This window comes from Rhinatrema bivittatum, chromosome 7 (assembly GCF_901001135.1).
Source record: "Rhinatrema bivittatum chromosome 7, aRhiBiv1.1, whole genome shotgun sequence".
Lineage (NCBI taxonomy): Eukaryota > Metazoa > Chordata > Amphibia > Gymnophiona > Rhinatrematidae > Rhinatrema > Rhinatrema bivittatum.
This window is the reverse complement of record NC_042621.1, coordinates 237,674,015-237,697,600: the sequence shown is the minus strand read 5'-3', so window position 1 is coordinate 237,697,600 and position 23,586 is coordinate 237,674,015. Positions and strand designations below refer to the sequence as shown.

At 42.4% G+C, this 23,586-nt stretch overlaps 1 protein-coding gene across 1 annotated transcript in view; it reads right to left on the bottom strand.

Moving 5' to 3' along the window:
- Positions 1 to 319: 319 nt before the first annotated feature.
- STK32C (serine/threonine kinase 32C) overlaps positions 320 to 23,586 on the bottom strand; it is a 695,653-nt gene continuing 672,386 nt past the window's right edge. The window contains exons 9-12 of the mRNA XM_029609989.1: positions 14,813 to 14,938; positions 14,504 to 14,635; positions 9,916 to 9,983; positions 320 to 1,511 (exon numbers count right to left, since the gene is read on the bottom strand). Coding sequence (XP_029465849.1) covers positions 1,349 to 1,511; positions 9,916 to 9,983; positions 14,504 to 14,635; positions 14,813 to 14,938 — 489 coding nt within the window. The 3' untranslated portion in view covers positions 320 to 1,348. The remainder of the gene's footprint in view (positions 1,512 to 9,915; positions 9,984 to 14,503; positions 14,636 to 14,812; positions 14,939 to 23,586) is intronic.

Sequence of the window (23,586 nt, the reverse complement as noted above, 5' to 3'; positions counted from 1 at the left end):
GTTCTTTTTGGGCCGAACGAGCCGTCCGGCGCGAACGAGCCGGGAATCATGTGACGCCGGCGTCACTCGACGTGCCGCCGACGTCACATGCTTCTCGCCAAGGATTGCAGAAATGGCGTCCTCACTCCTCGCTCGATCACCAGGGAGTTGTGGTAAGTCTGGGGGGGGGATTAAGGAGGGTGAGGGGGTTTAAATTTTTATTTTGGCTCAACAATCGCGATTTCCCACATATCGAACATATCTATGTTCGATATGTGGGAAATCCGATCGTTTATGTCGAATCAATTTTTTAAGTAAAAAAAAAATATGAGTTGCGTTTTACTAATGCGGTCAATCCGAATGCACACCCCTAATTTTTAGTCACTTTCCCTATTCTCTTTAAAGACAGGGAATGCTTATAGAGATTCGGCTCAAGGCATGGCCACTTCCCAGAGGAAAGTCAGTCACAATTGCACTCAGAAACCAGGCTCCCCAGTGTAACATCTTTCTTAGCTCCTCTCCCCCACACACCACTTCCTACAGGGGTCTCAGTTTGTTTAAACTTGTATGTGAATATCGTTAAAATGAGGTTTTATATAAATCACAATATTTTCATAGTATATATATATATACACATATATATATACACATAATGGCTCTTACTCATCATGTAAAGCCACTGTAGATTTAGCCACAGAGTCCAACATAGAAAATGCTTCTGAAATATTTTAAAGGGCAATATTTACAGCTAGAGGAAAGTTAGAGATCTCTGTAGAAGTTTAATAGTTTATGTACTTTATATTACACCTCCAATAAAAACAGCATAAAACAATTGACATATACTATTGTCTTCCATAGGGTAGTTCACCAGTAGAGATTTTGACCTACTATATACTTCCATAAAGTATTAACTTTTCTTTGCACCGTATAAACTACAGTGAGTAATTAAAGTGAAATTCTTTCATGCTTCATATTAATTTTTCTATTTACATTTTAACCCATTCTTTTGTATTGTAAGCAAATATTACCCTGCTAAAATGTTAACCGCATCATCTTGTCACATTTAATGATGACCCAGTCAGCAAATCTACCACTAAATATGTTAATTAAGCTATTTCCTAAGGTGTTGCATAGCAAGTATGTTTCGCCATGGTAGGAAAACCAGTGTTATTCAATACTGGTATTCATTGACATCCATGAATTCAGTTCTTTAAGAACTATGATTCCGCTTCTGCTACAGTTTAAGAAAATGAATTGTCCCTCTAGTCTGAAACTGAAGTACTATGAGTGCAGTACCTATTCAGCAACCTGAGAATAATATACTCAAGAGTCATGTAGCTATGAGCCCTCCCATCTGGAAGGAGGAGGCCTAGCTACTGCTTGTGGATGAACATACTGAGCTACACATGGCTATATTAGAACTCTCAGCTTCAGCATCTCCTTCTGCCTCTGCGTCTACTTCTCCTTCTGCCTCATCAGTGGACTCAAGTCGAGAAAAACATGAAGCTGTTTGTTCGGGACCTTTCTTCAATCTGAGAAGAATAAAGAAGGAGCATTACACCATATAATTTCAAAGCATTCCAATAGACATAATTACAATAATTAAGTCAAAATTATAGCTTATTGCTGGAACTGAAAGATCAATTAACCCAGCAAATCATGAAGCAATGCTCTAGTGCTCCATCTGAAACTTTGAATCATCAAAGCTTTATCCCAATTATGAGCGGGCTAGATATTACAAATTTATCACACACAGTATTTGTTTGGTTTCAAGGATCTGTTTGGAGTTCTCATGCTATAGATTCTAAACATTCTCCATTTTCAGATTTAGCATGCACAATATTCTACCTTTTTCTTCTGCCACCTAGGTTATTCTGCTACCACTTTTCAGCTTCCTTTTATTTCCTGTTCCATAGCTATCAGATCCTCCAAGCTCTCCAAAAAATACATTGAGAAAGAATTCTCCTGAATTTCATATGCAACTTCTGGCCATTATGCTATCAAATACTTTAAGGAACCACCTAATAAAGAGCAGGCCTCTATGTTTACTGTTATCTGCCTTCAATTATCCTTCTTATAAAAATTAGATGTCTACAGTATGCATTTAATAACAATTGTACATGTGTTCTTAATGGATCCAACACAATTATGCTATACTTTGGGTAGTAGTTACTGTCACCCCCAAATTATGCACTATTGATTTCAATTTCAGTGAAACATTTACTTGGATATGAACAGCTGAAATATATTGTAGCTAAATCTTATTTATTTATGCATTTTAATTGTACAAATAAATATAACTTGTAAGAGAAATTGAATACATTAGTAAATACAAAGAAAAGAAAATATTGTAAACAGAAATACTATACATATAGGGGTAGATTTTAAAATGCTGACGCGCGTAAATCCCGGGATTTACGTTTGTGGTCGGGCTTTACCAATTTTCAAATGGGCCCGGCCACGTGTGTAAACCCCGGGACGCGTGTAAGTGCCGGGGCTTTAAAAGGGGGCAGGGCAGGTAGGAAGTGCCTGGCACAGTGGCCATTTGCCGCTGTGCCGAGGGCTCGCGCCTGGCAGGGTTCTGACACATGCAACTTGCTCCTGCTCCTTGGCAGAAGCAAAAGATAAAACAAAAAAAATTTGGATAGTTAGGATAGGGATAGGGGTAAGGCAGGATAGGGGATGGGAAAGGGAGGTCAGGGGGTCGGGAAGTTCCCTCCTAGTCTGCTCCTTAATTGGACTGGGAGGGAACTGGGGAAGGCCCCGATGTGTCGCCACGCGTATTAACAAATTTATACCTCCCCCTTGTGCGCGCCGACCTGAAATTTTATAACATGTGTGCGCCAGCGCGCGCATGTTATAAAATCACACGTCCATGTGTGCGTGCCAGGTAAGTTTTGAAAATCTATCCCATTATGCTCAGCTTTTGAACTGAAACATGAAAAAGAACCAAGGAAAACCCAAGAGTAGGCAAAAAAAAAAAAAGAAATAAAATTAAGGAAAAACAAGAGAATTATTTACAGAAAACATCAAAAGAAGCTTTCTGTCCTACCCTCTGTTAGCGCAGGGGAGATCAGATATTATTAGGTCTTGTGATGTAGCGCAGCCCGGCCGCTGGCAGGAGCTGACAAGCTACCATAAGCACAACAACAATACCAGGGCCAGACAGCAGGGGGCGCAGGAGAAGAGGAGAAGGACTACACATCCCAGCTTCCCTGAAACGCCACCAGACAGGGGAGGGAAGCCTGAAGGCGAACAGGTGGCAGGCATAGAGGATAATGAGGTAGACACTGATGAGTCCATGGAGGTGGTGGAAGAGGGTGTGCCCCCTTGGTGGAACTGGCCACAAAAACTCAGCTCTTCAGTGTCAGAGGAGGAAGAGATGGAGGTAGGTTCAGGGGGAGAGGAGTCCTCCAGTTCGTATATGGATACCGAGTAAGCTGTGTGGGGTAAGGTATACTCCTTAGCCTAAAGGGGAAGCCCGGGAGGAGGACTCTAAAGGGGCCTGTGGGTTAGGTCTTGTAATAGAGCTAAGCATAAGAAGTAAAAGGTTACTCTGTAATAGCACTGCTTGTAAGAGAACCGGAGGGCTGGAGGGGGAGGGGACAACCCTCATGTAATGTTTCCAGGTGGTACGTTATAAACTACTTTGAAGGAACTACTGCTCCCTCTCTGTGTTGTCTTTGGGGATTGGGGGGTTGCTTACCCCCAACCCTGCTTGAAGGGAACTTAGGAGCCCAGCCAAACCAGGGCCAGCGAAGGCACGGACCCCGGGAGCTACTTGAGCCTGTCGAACTCCAGGGACCTTGGCCGCTGGTGGCGGCACAGGACGGACGACAGAAGGGCGGTGCCCGAGGCCTCACGGACGGTGAGTCATCACAGTCTCTCAGAATCAATATACAGCCTTAACTGGCAAGGATAAAAAAAAAAATGACATGAGCGATTCCACTTAAACATTTACATGGAAAACCCCCATTTCTAATACTTCCCAATGCAGAGCAAGACATTTCTTTTGGTTTTCCCGACTAGTTCTACACAAACTGGGAGACATCCACACCTTATACACAATAAAGGGGATTTGTGAATTGTGAAAAACTAACCGGAAGGCTGAGTCCCCAACTTGGGGAAAAACAAAGGCCACTAATAAAATAACCCTATGAGATTTTTCAACAACTGAAGGCTCTAATATGTCAGAAACATCAAAACTAGCAGATTGATCCAATTTGATAGTCCCACCAACCATCTTCACGGGTACCTTAGCAGCAGAAAGGAGAAAACATTTACTAATAGGGGAAATTGCTTCCTGTGGTAATTTAAGATCTTCACGCATGTATTTCTTGAAGAGTTCCACTAGTGGAAAATGTAAAATACTCTTATGTTCAGGAATCTCATAGCATTTTCTAAGTATTCCAACCTGTGATGAATAGCAGTTTTATCCTGAACCAAAGCTGACTGCACCATAGTCAGTTTGAGTGGGGGTAATATTCCAAGTTATCAATTCTTTTTGTCTGAGAAGACAAAGTATTTTCCTGCGAGTGATTTATGGCATGAATATTAGAAGTAATGACAGATAATGAAAAGAGAGACTGTTCCAATGAGACCAAAGCCCCCAAATGCTGTATAGCCAGACTGTCAGAGGTTTAATAAGAGAAGGCATATTTTTCAATAATGACAAAGTGGCCAACACCTCAGTGGAAGAGACAAGTCTATCTACAGAAGTGGAATACTAGCAGATCCAGTTCCAGATCTTTCATCATAGTTCCCTTCTGGTACAACCTTCCAGTACAGCCTAATGTTTAGACTGCACCTGATGTAAACTCATGCTTGCTGCAGATCCCATCTGTAGGATAAATGCCAATGACCCTAAACAAGGATGCGCATCATTGAACCTGAGGCCTGCTGCTATGCACACAGACTGAACCAAAAGTACAGGCCTAACACAAAAATGATCTTGGCAATCTTATAAGAAACTGATTCACACAGAACAAAAGAAGCTGTGATTGCTCTTCCATATCAGACATTTGTCAGCACCTCATACTGCGAGAAAAAGAAACTTGGACAAGAAATGTGAACATGTCCTTGGTGAAAACTTTGTATCCTGCCATGAGACCAGCTATGAAATGGGTATTGTTCCAGCACATGCCTGCTGCTGAACTCTATGAACTTCATTAACCCACAATGTGAATATTCATATGCATCTGGACTCAAGACATCATTTACATTCCTTTAACACAGAAAGAAATATAAAAGAAATTTCCATACATAATAATCAAAAAGCATCTAAAAGGACAAATGTATGTATGGAATATATTCAACAGAGAATTCCAATAATTTTATTTTAAATTCTAAACAAAAACATACTAACAAAAATTAAAAAATACACAAAATGGGGCAGATTTTCAAGGATTTACGCGCGTAGTGGGGTTACTCGCGCTGGGCCTATTTTCAAAAGGTCCAGCAGCGCGCGTAAAGCCCGGGACGCACGTATGTTCCGGGGCTTTTCTGAATGGGCGGGCAGGGGAGTGGAACGGGGTGGGGCAGACTGTCCGGGGGTGTGCCGTGGCGGTCCGGGAGGCGTGGCTGAGGACTCCGGCACAGCGGCCATCGCGGGGGATCGCACGCCAGCAGTTGGCCGGCAGGCGTAACTTCCAAAACAAAGGTACGGGGGGTTCTTTAGGGCTGGGGGGCAGGATAGGGAGGGGAAGGGAAGGGTGGGGAAGGGAATGGGGAAAGCCAGTGGGGGCTCCCCAAGGGCTCGGCGTGTGCAATTTGCACTTGTGTGCACCCACTTGCGCACACCGACCCCTGATTTTATAACATGCACGCGGCTGCGCACACGTTATAAAATTGGGCGTACATTTGTGCGCGACGGGTTGCGCACACAAATGTACGCCCGTGCGTATGTTTTAAAATCTGCCCCAATATTCTTAACAACAAGATATTTTTGGATACCCAGATTTCCATATCAATAAATAATTAGAAGTGATTCAATGGCAGAAATTTTGGATTGAAGAAATAGCATACAAGAACTGTTTCATAAGATAAGTTTATTTTATTTGTATATTTAAAAAAAAAATATGGACTTTGTGACAACCAATGATTATAATACACAGATGTAGTCAAGATGCAGGCCAGGCACAATGTATAAGTGAATTTCATCAGCATCTCAATATATGATGGTCATCTAAACTTTTCTGAGTGTAGTCCTCTGAATTTATATGGTGAATTGACTGTTTTGTAGAATTATATATTTAGGGGTAGATTTTAAAAGCTTGCACGTGGGCATACATGTGCGCGCGCTACCCAGTGCGCGCACATGTACTTCTAATTTTATAACATGCGCACACAGGTGCGTGCATGTTATAAAATCAGGGGTCAGCACGCGCAAGGGGGTGCACAATTGTGCACCTTGCGCGTGCCGAGCCCGCTCCAAGCCCCGCTGCCTTCCCCCTTTCCCTCCCAGGGAGAGAACATAACTGCCCCACCTTCTCTTCCCTTCCCCTACCTCCCCCGCCCTTCCCCCCACCTTTGATGACTTCTTTTTTTGGTTTCTAAACTTACTTCAGCCCTGGGGCTGAAGTAAGTTGCGCGTGCCGGCCGACTGCCAGCGTGCGATCCCCGGCACAGCGGCAAATATGGCCGCTGGGCCGGGAGCCTGACCCCACCCCCGGACCGCCTCGCCCCCTCTCTGCCCTTTTTTACGCGTCCTGGGGCTTTACGCGCGTCTCCGGGCCTTTTTAAAATAGGCCCGGCGCGCGTAACCTTTTTAAAATCCGGCCCTTAGTGTTGTGGGTTTGTTTTTGACTGGGTTAATTAATTCAGCACTGCGTGATTACTAAGTGCCAAACTGGGTTAGAGATAACGTATATAAGTTCTGTTTAACTTTCATAACAGTTCTTTGTGCTGTGAAACTGTAACCAACAAAAACAAAGAAAATAAATATCTGTACCGTATTAAACCTTGTATACCTTATGCTGCTACAACAAAACCAATTGATTACCTCATGAAACTGTTCCCTTAAAACTAATGAATTTATATCATAAGATTATTGGTTAAATCTAGTAATCTACTGTATCCTATATCCACACCTGATATTCCTTACAGGTGCAGGTTCAATGTGAGATATTCCCTCAATGGACTAACAGTGACCCCACCGAAACTCCAGGGTTTAGCATGTCCAGCTTCAGCGTCATTGAAGCAAAAGAGGAAGGTAAAAGATCAGCTTGGATGTCAGATCTCAATGATGCATCAGCATTGTTATCCAGCCTCACCAACTTTCTCATGGCGGCAATGGCAACAGATTCCACCAGCCTCAAAAGTGTAGGGACATGCTTGAGGAATTCAGAAATGGAAACCTGGAGGAGCAAGGGAGTCACTGAAGGAACAGGGGGGCCTCCTTTTAACCATACTCCTGGTGTAAGGCAAAATTGAGAAAATAGGTAATCTTAACTAGAGATGTGAATCGGAACCGATTCCGGTTCCGATTCACATCGTGAATTTTTTTTCGTGTGGCCCGATCGGGTTTTTTTTTAATCGGCTGTGCCTGAGCCGATAAACAAAAAATCCACCCGACCCTTTAAAACAGCTCCCTTAGCTTCCCCCACCCGCCTGACCCCCCCCCCCAAAAAGTTTTAAATTTACCTGGTGGTCCAGTGGGGGTCCCGGGAGCGATCTCCCACTCTCAGGCCGTCGGCTGCCACTAATAAAAATGGCGCCAATGGCCCTTTGCCCTTACCATGTGACAGGGTATCCGTGCCATTGGCCAGCCCCTGTCACATGGTAGGAGTAATGGACGGCGGGCACCATCTTCAATGGAGTTGTTATAGTGTGCCGTTTTTCCCGCCCTTCCACAAAACGATAAGGGAACCCCACAAACAATTTTGTGGGGTTTTCCTATCGGTTTCGGGGAGCCCCTGATTTCTGACGACTTTGAAAATATCGTACGATATTTTCAATCGTCAGAAAAACGACTCACATCCCTAATCTTAACTAATGCTTGTACTGCAAAAAATTGTTCTTTAGGACAAGATAGTGAACTGTTTATCTTATCCATAATGTAATGCCTCTTTCTAGATAGGCATGCTTGTTTATATTTACACAAGTAATCTAGATCAGCGATTTGTAACCGGTGTGTCGCGACACACCAGTCGTCAAGCAATGGCAGATGTGTCGCGGCTTCCCAGAGTCCCATTGTCCTGGTTATACTTGCCTCTCTCTCCATCACAGTTAGATGCACATATTCTTACACTAAAACTGCTGCCATTCCTTTCAGCCAGTGTTAGTGGAAGCTGGTAAACATCAGCGGCATGGCCCTTTCTTTCTCCACCCCCATGGCCTGAAACAGGAAGTGATGTACAGTGGGGTGCGTGGAAAGAAGAGAAGACCATGCTGCGTAAAGTAGCGGCAGAAGTGTGGGCCCAAACCAAAATAAAGCACAGCCAGCAATCAGCAATAGGAGAAAGAGCAGAGATAGCCCCAGAAACTGTTGGGATTTTTCATTCTTAGGCAATGGGGACTAGAGGAGGAGACTACTGCAGCTGCCATTTGTGCTGAGGGAGGGGGGAGGTTTGTGAGGGAAAGTGAGCCAGAGGGAGAGAAAGAATGTGTGTGTGATTGTAAGAGAGATCGTGTTTGTGCAAGTGTGATTCACAGTATGTGTCTAAGTGAGAGAGCATATGTGTGATTGAGACAGAGACAGGTCAGGGAGCTGACTGGTGTGTGTATGTATGAGAGAGAGCTAGCCTGGCAAACGAGATGACTGGTGTATGTGAAGAAGACAGAGTCTGGTCAAGGAGGTGACTGGTGTGTGTGAGAGAAATAGACTGTTGAAAGTGGTGGCTGGTGTATATGAGAGAGACAGACTGGTCAAGGAGGTGACTGGTGTGTGTATGGGAGACAGACTGGTCAAGGAGATGTTTGTATGTGTACGGGAGACAGAGACTGGTCAGGAGCTGACTGGTATGTGTGGGAGGAAGAGAGACTGGTTAGGGTGGTGACTGTGTGTGAGAGAGAGAAAGAAAATGGTTAGGGAGTTGACTGATGTTTACATCCATTCTAATTTTCACTAAAATATAAAAATTTGCAAAGCACCTTTAAAAATTATGTGATTGTTGATACCAGTGATTATATATAAAGAAAGTCTGTATGGCATTAAACCAGACACGTACATTGTGGTCAATGCTTGAAATGTGACTTTTCTGTAAGAGAGCACCCTCTGACAAATATAGAGAGGCTCCATACTCTATGAGGTATCACAATCTAAAAAAACAGCTATTATTTATGATGTTCTTTCTGCATTGAATACAAACTTGTTGACACTGTGATAATAATCACATTATCAGCTTGAGGAGGACTAAACGAGGGATGATACAGATGTGTTCTTTTTCATTCCCAAAAGTACTTCTCGTGAACGGTGAATGCAAGAATTCTGTTGCACTACCTAGAATGATGATTCATTGGCATGTAATGCCATTCCTGAAAGAATGCTCGCGAGGTGCAGCTTCTAAGAATGTTTCAGAACCCACAGGTTAATCAATAGAATGACTTTGTCCCTGTGTGGGGGAGAGATTGGTCGTGACTAATGCTAGCTCTGCTTTCTCTCGTATTTAATGATCAATCACATATAAAAAAGGAAATGAGTCACAACCTCTGTTTTATTGTTGTTCAGTTCAGATGAGTCAAGACATTTAAAACAAACATTATTGACAGTTTACCAACCAGTATATTTTAGTGATAGAATTTTCTTTTATGAAACCATCAGCTTCTTTGTTTCTGTTCTTGTTTAGCATAGTAACAAGCCCTGCCCACACTATAAATGTGTATTGTCAGTATTTTTTTGAATGCAATGATGGAATCCATGATGAAAAGGTTTTATAGGACTTGCCGGCATATAAGATTAATGAATAAATATATGAAATAAAGCTCTTCATCACTCACTTTTCTCTGTTAAAAATCACAAATTCTTGCTGAAGAGCTTCTAGACATTCCTGAAGATATTCATTTTCCTGTAATGTAACAAAAATCAGTAACTAGACAAACACACACAGAGCACATCCATGGTTAGCTTTCATATTACTCACCTGTACAAGAGCATAAGGTAGGAATCCTGAAAATCTGCCTCTTTTTCTTTGATATAATTTTATTTTTAGCTGGCTATTTCATGCGAAAGGCAATATTTGACATTTTTTTGTCAAATATTGCCAGTTCCATACTTTTTCTCAGTTTCAAAAAGGGAAGCATGCGATTGCATCAAAACGGTCAATTTAGCCATTTTAACCTAGCTCAGCAAATCTTTTTCACATTTAAATTCTATGGTGAAAAACTGTAGATCTATTTTGTTAATTTTCCCACAGAAGTGGCAAGTCTAGCCTTTGCAATTTTCACTTTTGATGTGAACATTTTCGCACACCTTTAGCTGAGCAAAACTCAGACAGCACTTTATAAATAAAGCTGCAAAGAAAAGCATTGTGCAGACTTAAAGTAGTGCATTTGCTTATGAACACCAGGGAAGGGGGTGATGGGGCTGTGTCACCGAATATACCTGGCTATGTCAAAGTTAGCTGGATCAGTTTATCTGGCTAACTTTAGTACTGCTCTTCCACAGCTCTAAAGTTATCCGGATAAGGCTGAGAATTGGGACTTAACCGGACAAACCACTTTCAATATCAACCTCTATGTATTAGGCTCTGCAAAGTGTCTTTTAAAATTGTGCATTCCTTTATCTGGCAGGAGGAATTTATTGCTGTAAACCTTCCATTGTCAGCCTCATTGATTGTATTGTGCAGTTACCGCTGAAAGGTAAAATCATTAACTGTTCTGGCTGAACTCAAGTCAATAAACCATTTCTGCAGCTTTTAAAATAATTGACACTTTTTACATATGTATGGACATTTGTATTGCTCATTAGAGAGAGAGAGAGAGAGAGAGAGAGAGCAAGAGGGAGACAGTCTGATAGCATTGACCTGGTCCAGAAAGACAGAAATTGGGTAAAATATCCTATTGAGTTTTGCTGGTGAGCCTTAATTTTCAGTTCAATATGTCTTTCTTTTCTTTCTTCCTCTGACTAATATTGGGCTTTTTCTTTTGCACAAATTGGCATTACAGATGGACTGTGCCCACTGACATCTGTGAAATTATGCATTTGTGTATGGCCATTAAGAGCTTTATTCCCACAGAATGGGAAAATCCATTGTGCTAAATATTAATATTTATTGAATATGCTATATTTTATTATTGAATATTCATCTTGTATTCTTTATCATTATTGCATTTTTACTACTCAGTTTGTTAATATTTTCTGGTACATCACACTTTACATTATGGGATATTATGGGAGCAATTTTCAAAGGGATAGACGTAACTAAATGGCTGTTTACCTATTGAAGAAAATTGCCCCCCCCTCCCCCCAGTACAGGGAAAATTATGTATGCCATCCACAGAGGGTATACTTTTCCCCACGGGTAACAGAAGTGGCACTGGGCGAGGAGCCAAGGCAGTGTCAGGGCGGGTCCGGCAACATACACATAGGGAGTTTATTTTTAACTCCTTAATTTTATTTCCCAGCAGGGAGTTCGAACCTGCTGACTCTGAGGGTACTTGATCCCCACACTTTCCTCTGAGGTAGGGAATTTCAAAGGGGAACTCTGAGGGGAGTTTCCCCTTTCAAAACTGGCTTGCAGGCCCTCAGATAGCAAGTATACCACGGCCCTTAAGCTATGTGGGGGGGAGAGCGGGGGACGCAGCAAATAACCTTCTCCATTTCTACAATAGTCAACTTCTGTGCTAGATGAAAGCCCTTTCAAGTAATTATTGTGGGCTTGATATTTAAAGGGCTTTATATGCATAAAACCTTGTTTTAAGTGCACGCATTGAGAATCAACCACCGGGTACGGCGGGTAAAAGTATGCACGAAACCCGCTTTCATGTGTACTTTAAACCTGCATTAGGGAGACACAACCTGGGGGGGGGGAGGGGGGGGAGGAAAACACTTCCACAACATGCTTTTGATTTTCAAAAGTATGCACATAAATCTTCCTGCACAAAATTGCACCTGCTTGGGATTAGGTGCAACTTTGTGCATCTATGTTGGCATGCGTACTGGGAACACCTGTACATTTTCAAAGCAGACCTATGTGCCCAAGCCCATGTTGAAAGTTCAGGTCAAAGTCTATGGATAGAAAGCAGCCACAGACTTCAGCCTTGTATGGGCTCTTTAAAATTACCCTGCTTATAAATTAGCTGATGATCATTAATGTAGACAGTAAACAAAGGCTGATATTCTGCAGACTGGTAAGCAGGAAATTTACCTGAGGAACATTGATTGGTTACATAGTATTTAGCTGCTGAATATACCTGGTTAAAAAGTTACCTGGATACCTTTTGGGCAGCAATATTTTGAACAGACTAAGCTGGCTAAGTTTATCACGCTAGCACTGACTATCAACACTAGCTGGATCAATTTAGCCATGCCCCCTTCGCCCTGCCTCTTTTTCTATCTGGCTAACTTTTACAATTCTGCCAGTGAGAGGGGCCGGAAATTCAAATCTCAGGGCTTGTAGCCAGACAAATCTTTTAGAATACACTGGGCAACAAATTTTCACAAAAGTCATGTTACAGAAATGAAATTAGTCAATTCTTATACATTTCCATGTGCTAAACATGAATGTGACTGTGAAAATGCAACATTGGCTCTAGTTTTTTTGTAATATGCAATAATATAATTACATCTTGAATTGTATGCCAATAGTTGGAGACCTACGGTTAATACCGTTTGAAAAATGGAGTCATAGACTATGTCTTAGATTTCTTTGCTTGTCTCTTGTACACCTGTTTGGGAGCATCTCTGCGGAGTTTCCAGCAGTAGTCAGCCAGCATGAATATTTCAAATGCTCACCCTTTCTGACTGGGCTTCATATAGTACACTGCTGACGTCAGCTTACTCAGCTGCAGCATGGCAGTAGAACTGCATTGCATCAGAAAATGATGTAATAAACTCTGGATGATGTGTGCATGATGGTATTATGCAATATGATGCAATATTACATCATTCTAGGCTTATTTACAGTCCTACTGGATACATTTACATGACTAAACATAGAAAGTGAACTATATTAAATATCTTCAAAACAAGAGCCAATAAAAACTTTTCATGGTCATATTCGTGTTCAGCACATCAAGATACTATAGAGTAGGACCTTTTTAGGTCAGTAACACTTTCATTGTTGCCCAGTGATATCAGCCTCTATAAGGATGGATTCCCAGTAGCAAAGTCTGCAATTTTATATGCCAGAGATCTATACAATCTGTTCTTCAAAATCACCTATAACAGGAAAAATGACCACGAGACTAAGAGCCTTCGTGGAAGTGACTGACGCCTCCTGTAGGCAACCCGATCCTGAGCTTGAGATCCTGCCCCCCCTGCCTGGAATCCTTCATATTGCAGCAAGCTTCGGTAAGACGGCAGGAAAGATGGCCGCAAGACTGAGAACCTTCGCAGAAGTGACTGATTGACACCTCCTGCAGCCAACCCGCTCCTGAACATGAGATCCTGCCCCCCTGCCCAGAACACTTCATATTGCGGCAGGCTGCGGCGAGCAGCCGCCGACATGCGAGCGAAGTGGCATATCAAAGGAGTGCACCACTTCTATATTTTTTTTTCTGACCTGGCTAGAATGCACTACTGTGCGTACATCTGCCCTCTAAAGTACTAAACTGTGATGGAAAAAAAGAGGAAGGGTGTCATTTGGCCCCTTCCACCAGGAACTGTCTCTTCTCCCCCATTCATTCATTTGACCTATAGAGATAGAACAATTACTTTAGGATATTCCTTTATGCTAAGATTTCCATGTAAATGTTTGCTTAAATCTGAGAATGATAGCTTCTTGTTGTATGACCCTAAACAAGTTGAAGTATTTCTTCAATCCAGAACTTTTTCTTTGGCTTCTGTCCATGCATCTAGGGAATCATAGAACTGTAATATTAAATTGAACTGGTATTTCAGAGTAAAATTTTGATTGTCTCATCGGTCTTTCCTCAGTAGTGGACTAATTCATGTAATATTTTGCTTATTACTATTTTTGGTATGGAGATATTTGATAGAATATTCGCTTTTCCTTTTGTTTTTTGTATCAAATCATATTTGATGTTTATTTTGAAAATTAATAAAGAGATTGAAACATAAAATCACCTATAACAAATAACTTTAAACAACACCAGGTGAATTTTCAAAGGAGTTTCGCATGTAAATGTAACATACTATCTTAGCAAAGTTCAAAAGCCATTTACCCAAGTTAAGTGCACTTAACATGGATAAACCTATTGACAAGTCAATGCCACATATTGCAGCAATTTTCAAAAGCCTACATTTGCATATGTAAAACCCAAGCATGTAATCGCTTTTGAAAATCAGGTCCTAGTTCTGCAGGCCTAAGACCTATGGTACCTAATACGACTTATTCACATGAGAAGATTATCACATGAGAAGACAGTATACTCAGACTTCCAACTTCATCAAAGCTTCACTTACCGACTGAGAACTGTCCTTACTGTTATCTCTGGATTTGTTCTTTGCAAGTCTCTTTTTCTTTTTGTGCAATGGTCTTGACTCTAGGATCATCTCTTCTAGCTCAAATGTAGGGTCACAATGCAGGCGTCCTTTCTGTTAAAACAGTGTGAAATTATGAGCTGAAGCATAGTACAGCCATTTTTTTTCTAGCAGCTATATTTTAGTTTGTGTAAGGAAAGTTTTTCCTGTACATCACTCTATTTATTGCATAAAACAACCCTGACGATTGATCAGGAGGGGGGAGTTGGGTCCCACCATCTCACTGCTTACATTTGGAACAAAGCCAGGCTCCACCTTTTTCTCACAGATATCCTCCCAGTTGACATCCGATAAATAGGACGATGTCTGAACATCCACAAGACTGGAAAAACGATGCTCAGGGTTCACAGTCAATAGCTAAAATTGCAAACAAAGACATAAATGGCAGTATCTCTCTATCCATTCTTAACCATTGTACGATGTCAATAAAAAGGCAACTAAATAAGGGATTATTTTTGCCAAGAATGAGGCATGACAGATTTAGACCTTTACTGGCAATGTCACCACCATAATATTTTTGCTGAAAACCATGAATATGTATCCACAAATTAATTAACTGTGATATTTAGAAGATGACATGACAATATTTCATAAAAGGATCTTGTTTTACTTGAAGCCTGTAACTGCATCAAAATGGGTATCATAAATTAGTAATGCCTGCATCATTAAAATATACATAAGGTCAACATTCAATGAGCCAGAGAGCAAAGTTTTCAGGGTAAAGTTACCAGGATAACTTTATCCAAATATTCTGTAGCATCTATTCAAGTTAAAGTGCCATTGAATATACTCAGCTGAAGTTACCCAGATAAAGTTATCTGGGAAACTTTACCACATCCTGCACTTTAGAATATTGCATAAACAATAAAATAGTAGGGGGCAAGCAGTACCCAATCCCCCCTCCTTTCTGCCCTCTAAGATAATAAATTGTAGTGTAGGCCCAAATTAACTCATCTCCTGTCCACTCAAAGAGTAAAACATTGGTAGTGTGGCCTGAATTGTGGAATAGCCCAATACTCCCACCCCATCCTTTACCTTAAAAGAAGCTTAGCTACAAACCTCCATCAGGAATTTAAAAATTGCTCCAGAAGCCCAATTGGTGGAAGAGAGACTCTTGTCTCTTCCTGTTTATTTATTTATTTATTTATTTATTTATTCGTTTTCTATACCGAGGTTTGGTACAAGCCTTCACTCCGGTTTACAATTGTAACAACGTTTACAGAGATAACATTAGTAATATTGATAACAAATAACAGTTATAACTGAGAAAACAATAAGTAATAAATAACAGTGTAAATAATATACATTAAATTCTAATTGGGCATCGATCCAACATTGGTAGCGGAGAGTGTAATGGATGATATTATGTAGTTAGTACATTAAGTTCTGGATGTGAACGGAGGAGGGAGGTATATTGTAATTCAAATCATAATGTGTGAGAAGTGCTTTGTTTTATAAGTGTGAATGTGTTGTTGAGATTTGTGTGCTAGTGTTTAACCGATGCCGTCTTTGTAGGCTTGGCGAAACAGCCATGCTTTTAGTAGGGATGTGCAGAGGGACGCCATACATTGCATTCGGGATTCGGATTTGTCAGGGAGCAGATACGTTGCATTCGGCTGTATGGCGCCCCGATGCATTAATACGATGATTTCTATTCATGTCCCAGCTAAAATTTAAATTAACTACAACCCCCCACCCTCCTGACCCCACCAAGACTTACCAAAACTCCCTGGTGGTCCAGCGGGGGGTCCGGGAGCCATCCCCTGCACTCTCACACCCTCAGTGCTGGTTTCATCATGGCGCCGATAGCCTTTGACCTACTATGTCACAGGGGCTACCGGTGCCATTGGTCAGCCCCTGTCACATGGCCATCGGCGCCATCTTGTGCTCCTACCATGTGGCAGGGGCTGACCAATGGCACCGGTAGCCCCTGTGACATAGTGAGGGCAAAGGCTATCGACACCATTTTGATTACTGGCAGCCGATGGCCTGAGGGCAGGAGATCGCTCCGGGACCCCCGTTGGACCCCCAGGGACTTTTGGCCAGCTTGGGGGGCCTCCTGACCCCCACAAGACTTGCCAAAAGTCCAGCGGGGGTCCGGGAGCGACCTCCTGCACTCCAGCCGTCCGATGCCAGTACTCAAAATAGCGCCGATCGCCATGTGACAAAATGGCGCTGATCGCCTTTGCCCTCACTATGTCACAGGGGCTGAATAATTCGGCAAAGATTCATGTATTCGTGGGAAATCGCGATACGTTTCGCTACCCCACGAATTCAACGAATATGGCAACATCCATTGCAGATTGCCAATACGTAGGGACCGAATGCACACCCCTAGCTTTTAGTTCTTTTTTGAATATTTTTGAATTGTTTTGCATCCTTAGGTATCCTGGTAGTGTGTTCCATAGCAGTGGTCCAGCTATTGATAAAGCTCTCTGTCTTGTGGTGGTTAGTTTGGCAGTTGAGACGGGGGGTATTGCGAATAAGGCTTTGTTGGTGGATCTAGTGTTGCGTCGGGTTTATGCTGTTGAAGAATGTTCTTTAGGGTGGTAAATTCATTGTTGTGCATTGATTTATGTAGGATCGTTAGTGTTTTGTATTCTATCCGTTTTTGGATGGGTAGCCAGTGAAGTTCTTTTAGAGTTGGTGTGATGTGATCGAATTTTTTTGCCCAGTGAGAATTCTTGCGGTGGCGTTTTGGAGAATTTGTAGTGGGTGTGTAGTAGTTTTGAGGAGACCGAGGAGTAGGGCATTGCAGTAGTCGAAGCTTGAAAAGATCAGGGATTGGAGAATGGTTCTAAAGTCAGGTGGGTTCAGAAGTGGTTTTAGGTGTTTCAGGTGTTTGTAGAAGCCATCTGTAGAAGCCTTCTTGTAGAAGCCGTTTGTAGAAGCCTTCTTTAATTTTCATAGCAATGTGATGTTTGAAGTTCAGTTCAGGGTCTATCCATATTCCTAGGTCTTTGAGGTTTTTACTTGGTTTGATGATGATATCGTCTAGCAGCATGGTTTTTGTAGGTGTTTTCTTCGGATTTTTCCTTTCAAGTAGGATGTATTCTGTCTTGTCCATGTTGAGGTGTAGACTCATTTGGCTTAGGAGGCTCTTTATGTTTTTGAGATAGGTGGTGCAAGTTTAAGGGTTTCTTCTAGGTTGTTTGATATAGGGATGATTAGCTGTATGTCATCGGCATACAAGAAGTATGTGACTCTGAGACTCGATAGTAGTTGGCATAAAGGGAGGAGATATATGTTGAACAGTGTGGTGGATAATGCTGAACCTTGAGGTACTCCTGTTTCAAGTGGGATTGGCTCAGAGTTGATATTGTTGATGTTTACCTGGAATGATCTGTTGTTTAGGAAGGAAGCAAACCATTTTAGGGTTATGTCCGTCAGTCCTATTTCTTGAAGTCGGTTGATAAGGCTATTATGTTTGACCTTGTCGAAGGCTGCGGATAGGTCTAGTAGGATTAGTATGAAGCTATGTCCATTGTCAAAACCTTTTAGGATTGTATCTGATAGTGTTAGAAGTAAGGTTTCCGTACTGCAGTGTTTTCGGAAGCCGTGTTGCGTTGGGTGTAGGATGTTGTGTTGTTCTAGGTGTTTGTTTAGTTGTTTGAGGACTGCCTTTTCAGTTAATTTAGCTAGGAAGGGTAAGTTAGAGATGGGTCTGTAGTTGTTTAGGTCATTTGGGTCCAGGTTCTTTTTTTTTTATAATGGTTTTGATAGTTGCCATTTTTAGTGTGATTGGGAGTTTTCCTTCTTCCAGGGATTTATTGGTGATTGCCGTGATTGTTGGGGTGATGGTTTGTGAGATTCCTTTTAGTGTTTGAGTTGGAATTTTGTCTAGTTCGAGGCAGGCTGTTTGGATGCAGTCTCAATTGGGATTGGTCAAGTGACATGAATAAATGAATTATAAGTGCCAGTAAAGCTGTCAGCTCTACCCACACTTAAGGGTTGATTTTAAAAGATCCGTACGTGTGTCCATGTGCACACAGTTCCGCGCGCACATGGACGCAATCATTTTATAACATGCACATGTCAGAACGCACACGTTATAAAATGCAATATCCATGCGCACAAGCACGCCAGATATTAACATCCATGCGCGCATGTGCGGGCAGCCTGCAGCTTGCACGTGCGAGGGGGGAAAACTTTCAAAAATATGTACGGCGACGTGATCGGGCCATTGCCCAGTTCCCTCCCAGTCCGCTCCAATTAAGGAGGGAACCTTCCTAACCCTAACCCTATCCCTTCTTCCCTCTTCCTCTCTCCTCCCTGACCCCTAAACCTACCCTAACTTTCCCCATTTTTTTAAATTTGAATAGTTACTGCTCCTTCTGAGCAAAAGTATCTACCGTGTGCTGGCCAGATGCTGGCGCACGCTTCTCCGGGACAAGGCCTAATCTGTCCTGTCCTGTTTGGCCCCCGCCCTGCCCCTCCCCACCCAGACCCCATCCCCCGGCCTACCCTTTTGTTGTCCTGGCACTTCTGCCGGCCTCGTTCTAAAATGCGTGCAGCATGCACAAGGCCCAGCTGTATGCGTAACCCCATTTTTTACTCACACAGCCCTCTTAAAAATCGGGCTTTTAGACTGCTCCCTGCTGGGCTGTAGTCTATCTTCCTCCTGTTGGGCTTCTGGGGAACTTTTGGAGTTTTGAGGGGGAAGAGTGGAGATTTGCAGCTAAACGTAGTTTAAGAAAAGGGATTGGGGATGAGGTGATCGGGCTGCTCTGTCACTTGGACTATGCTACAATTTTTGTACTGTCTTTGGGTGCAGGAGGGAAAGCTGCTTGGATACATGCCACAAAAGTTTTATTCTCTGGCTAAATTTAGAATAGCTATTTTTCCAACCAGAGTTAACTGGGTAAGTTGTTCTGGCTAGTGCTAGATATCAATTTATTTATTTTATTTATTTATTTATTTTATTTCTTTATTTCTTTAAAAGAATTTATATCCTGCACTCTTCAAGGTGCAGGATGGGTTACAACAAAATGTACATAATAATCAATGATAGCTGAATAAAATAAAGTCATGCCACTGGCATGCTCTGATGCTGACACCTGTTTTCTGGTTACGTTTTAGGTGGATAATGACTTACTCAGATAAAATTTATCCACTCTGTAGGGCAGGAAATTTAAAACTTGGAGTTTGTCTGGCCAGCTCCCAAACAGGCCGATGCAATATCATGCACATAAAAAAACGTGCGTCCAACATGGACGCACATTTTTTGAATGCACACACATCCACCTCGCCTGGGCGCTTGATGCAATACACAAATAAGCTGCCGTGCTAAAAAAGACATGCAATGATTAATTTGTATGTCCCTAGCGCTCTGTATTGGGCGCCCAGAAGTGGCTGTGCTTCCACAACAGCCTGGCTAGAGTTCCTTCCCCACCCCCTGGCAGGACTTTTCCCAATTGGTCCTTTTCACTGACAAGTGTCAGTAATAGGACCAATCCCCTTTCAGGACAGCCTTCTGAAAGGGGATTGGTACTTTCACTGACTTGTGACAGTGAATGGACTAATCGGCAGTAAGTGAAGCAGTGAGTAAATTAATATTAAGTGCCCTGTGTGTGCAGGTTACTAAAAGGAATGCTCAATTTTTGAGTGCCCGTTTTATCCCGCAGCAGCTTATTTACTGGCACAATATGCACACAAAATATACACGGCCCTTTTTTACGTCAAGACTTTTTTTTGCATGGTGCTGCTTTCTGTGGTTCTTCCTACTTAGTACCATGACAATTAAGTTGAGCCCTTGACACACGGAAAAACTTTACACCTGCTTCGGGCAGGCGTAAAATATGATGGGTTAAAAAGTGTGCCTCGGGTCATGGGGATTTTTTGCATGGCAGGTTAATAGCATAACTTTGTTACCAGAACTTCGGTATATAAAACTGTTAAATAAATAAATAAATAGCTAATAGCCTTATCTACATGGAATTTACACGTGATGAGTGCTATTAGCTACGCGCAAGTTTGTACGCACATTTTGTGCATGCTGATCCCCTTGTTGCAATGGGGGTTATGGACACACATCTAAAATACGTGTCCAAGCGCTCGTTAACCTGTGCACTAAGTTCAGTGCATGATATTGCATTGCCCTGAAAGCTGGATAAACCCTTTTAATTATTGGCTTTGTGAAATGGTGTGAGGAGTAGAACTCCAGAACATCTTAAAGGACCAAGAGCAGCTATATAGCCTGGTCCACCTTAAATACTTAGAGTGGACCTCCAGGGGAAAGGAATAAAAGCCCAGGGTCAAGAAGTAGCAAGGAGGCCACAAACAAGAGGACGAACTCTAGGAAAAATGCCAACATTTTGTATGTTTAAATGCCTCAGTTTTGATTTAGTTCTGCTGAGGTAAGCAGGTTTTTGTTGCTTTTTCTGTTTATGTATGTGACTGTCTCCCACTAAGGAGCTCTTTCAGCACTTAAGAAAAAAGGAAACAAAAAAAGACACTGGAAGAATTCTGAGTGGAGAAGGGGAGGGGGAAAATGGAGCATATAAGTGTGATATTCATAATGACCACTAGATGGCACATCTATATGGTGAACATGGGATGAAGCAATTATACTGTGTCATGGTGACTGTTTTAGGATTAATGGTATGTGGTCCTTTAAGAAGGTTAGGAAACCATGTCTGGAAGAGAAAGTGTAGTCCCTTATTATAAAAGAGTTAGCTTAGGATTCTGGCAGGAGTATTTGAAAGGAACCCATACAGGGAATGGGTTTAGCTTGGGGTGGCCTTTCATAAGAGAGGGCCTTTCAGGAGTTTTCCCTTTCAAAGGGTAGTCTTTTAAAATAGAGATAACTGGAGACTTGACCTTGGCCCAAAGGTGAAATTCTGGGGAGAAGTCCTTGAAGAGAAAAGAGTTTGAAGTAGAGAAACTTGGAAAGGTGAGAGCATGAACACAGAAGTTTATGACTATTCTCTTGATGAGAGCTGAGGAAAGATATTCTGGAGTTAAGAATTTTCCTGACCTTGGAAGAAGGAATACTGTTTCACGAGTAGTGTGAACTGAAATTCTTGGGTGATGTTGGGAGCTTGGATATCCAGGACCTCTCATATATAAGGGAGAATAGTGAAGGTTGAGAAATGTTGAAAATTGTGAAAATGGTATCTTGCTGCTAATTCTTAGAGCTATTGCATGGAGGAGCACAAAGGGAATGTTATAAATGGATCCCTAAGCTAAATGTACTTAGATGTGAAAGCATTTATATCTGTAGTTCTTGCTGTATGTGTTGGCAATAACCTCAGCCTAGCTGTCTAAGACTATGCACTCTGATCTAATCAGTGAAGATTTTCCTACTCTGTTCCATACTCTGATTGCTGGTTTTTACCAGAAAATAAAAAGTTGGTTTGTTGGAATATATCCTCAGAGACAGTCCTATTTTTACCCACTAACTTCGAGGGATTGGCTGTATCGGCAGCACCAACAGCTGGACCCTTTTGGTTAAAGAGCCTAGCACTGCCCAGTTAGAGAGGGAACATTATGTTAGTCAGAGCCGGACAGGCTAGGTATTGTTTTTGCAGAGAAAAAGAAGAAAATGTTTTTCCATGCTTTCTTAAAAGTGGCCGTGTTCCTCTAAATAAAGAGAGATTCCAACTATGGCCCAAAAATTTCAAGCCAGCATGGAGCATTTACTCCAGGTCCTCACAAAAGGGCAGCAACAGCAGCTATAAGGCATCATGTGAGGTCCGTGGGCTTAGCAGCAAATCCTGCATCTGGACAAACAACAGACTTCCCTGATGCATATTGTGCAGGCTGTGAAAGCTTCCACAGTCCATCCTAATCCTCTGGCTCCCATGAGATTTAAGTTGACTCCAGGACAGGGCCCAGATGGTTTTCTAGTAAATTTTGAATGCATAGCCCACTTAGCAGGGTGGCAAGAGTCAACATGGACCACTTACCTAGGCAATTTGCAGACAGGTAGTAGTGAAGCTGTATTCCAGCCAGTAAATCTGGACAGAAGGGCTACTTATGTGGAGATTAAAGCTGTCATCCTTGAATATGTGGGGTGTACCCCAGAAAAGTACCAACAACAATTCTGGTAGTGAGCACTCCAACCAGGAAAAAGGCCATGGAATATCTTCCACAACTGAAGAATGTAGGATAGAACTGGCTACAACCTGAAGGGAAAACTGGCATGGAAGTGACAAATCTAATTCAAAGGAAGCAATTTTTAAATGGCTTGCACCCATCTATGTGGCAGTTTACCCTCGATGCCACCCTTGAAATTGCTGATGCCTTCTATCAAGTCCAGTCAAAGTCAGACAGTGCCAGGGTACAAGAGAAATGGTTACCACTTGTTCCTGAAGTCTGCAGTTGAGGATCAAGGCATTGACGGCAGACCCCAGTGAAGGGTCAGCCTGGGACCTTATAGTGGCCAAGGGACTTAGATCCATCAGCATGCTTCAGTTGAGGAGAGAGAGGCCACTCCACCAGAAAATGTCCCCGAACGGAGGAAGAAGCTATGGATGTCAACTTAATAACACCATACGTGTCAAATTTTGTCAATACTCCTTGCCCTGGATGGAGTAATGGTGCCGGCCATCTTTAAAAATGGTGCGGGCCATGGCCAGCCTCCCCAAACCCTTACCTTCCCCCACCCTCCCGACCCCCCCAAAAAATGTTTTGTTGGGGTCGGGAGGGTGGGGGAAGCTAAGGGGTCAATTTTTAAAGGGTCGGTGGGTTTTTTTTTTATCGGGCCATCGGCGCCATTTTTATTAGTGGCATCAAAATGACGCCGATGGCCGGAGAGTGGGAGATCGGTCCTGGGGCTTCCTCTGGACCGCCAGGTACTCGTAAAAAGTTTTTTGGGGGGGGGGGGGTTCGGGAGGGTGGGGGAAGGTAAAGGTTTAGTTTTAAAAGGTCAGGGTAGGTTTAGTGGTTGTTTTGGTGTGCCGGTTTTCCCGCCCTCCCCCAAAATCCCCGATTTACGATTTTTATGATAAATCGGGGGAATTTCTATTGTATCGCGCACTCTGATGATTTTTGACGATTTAAAA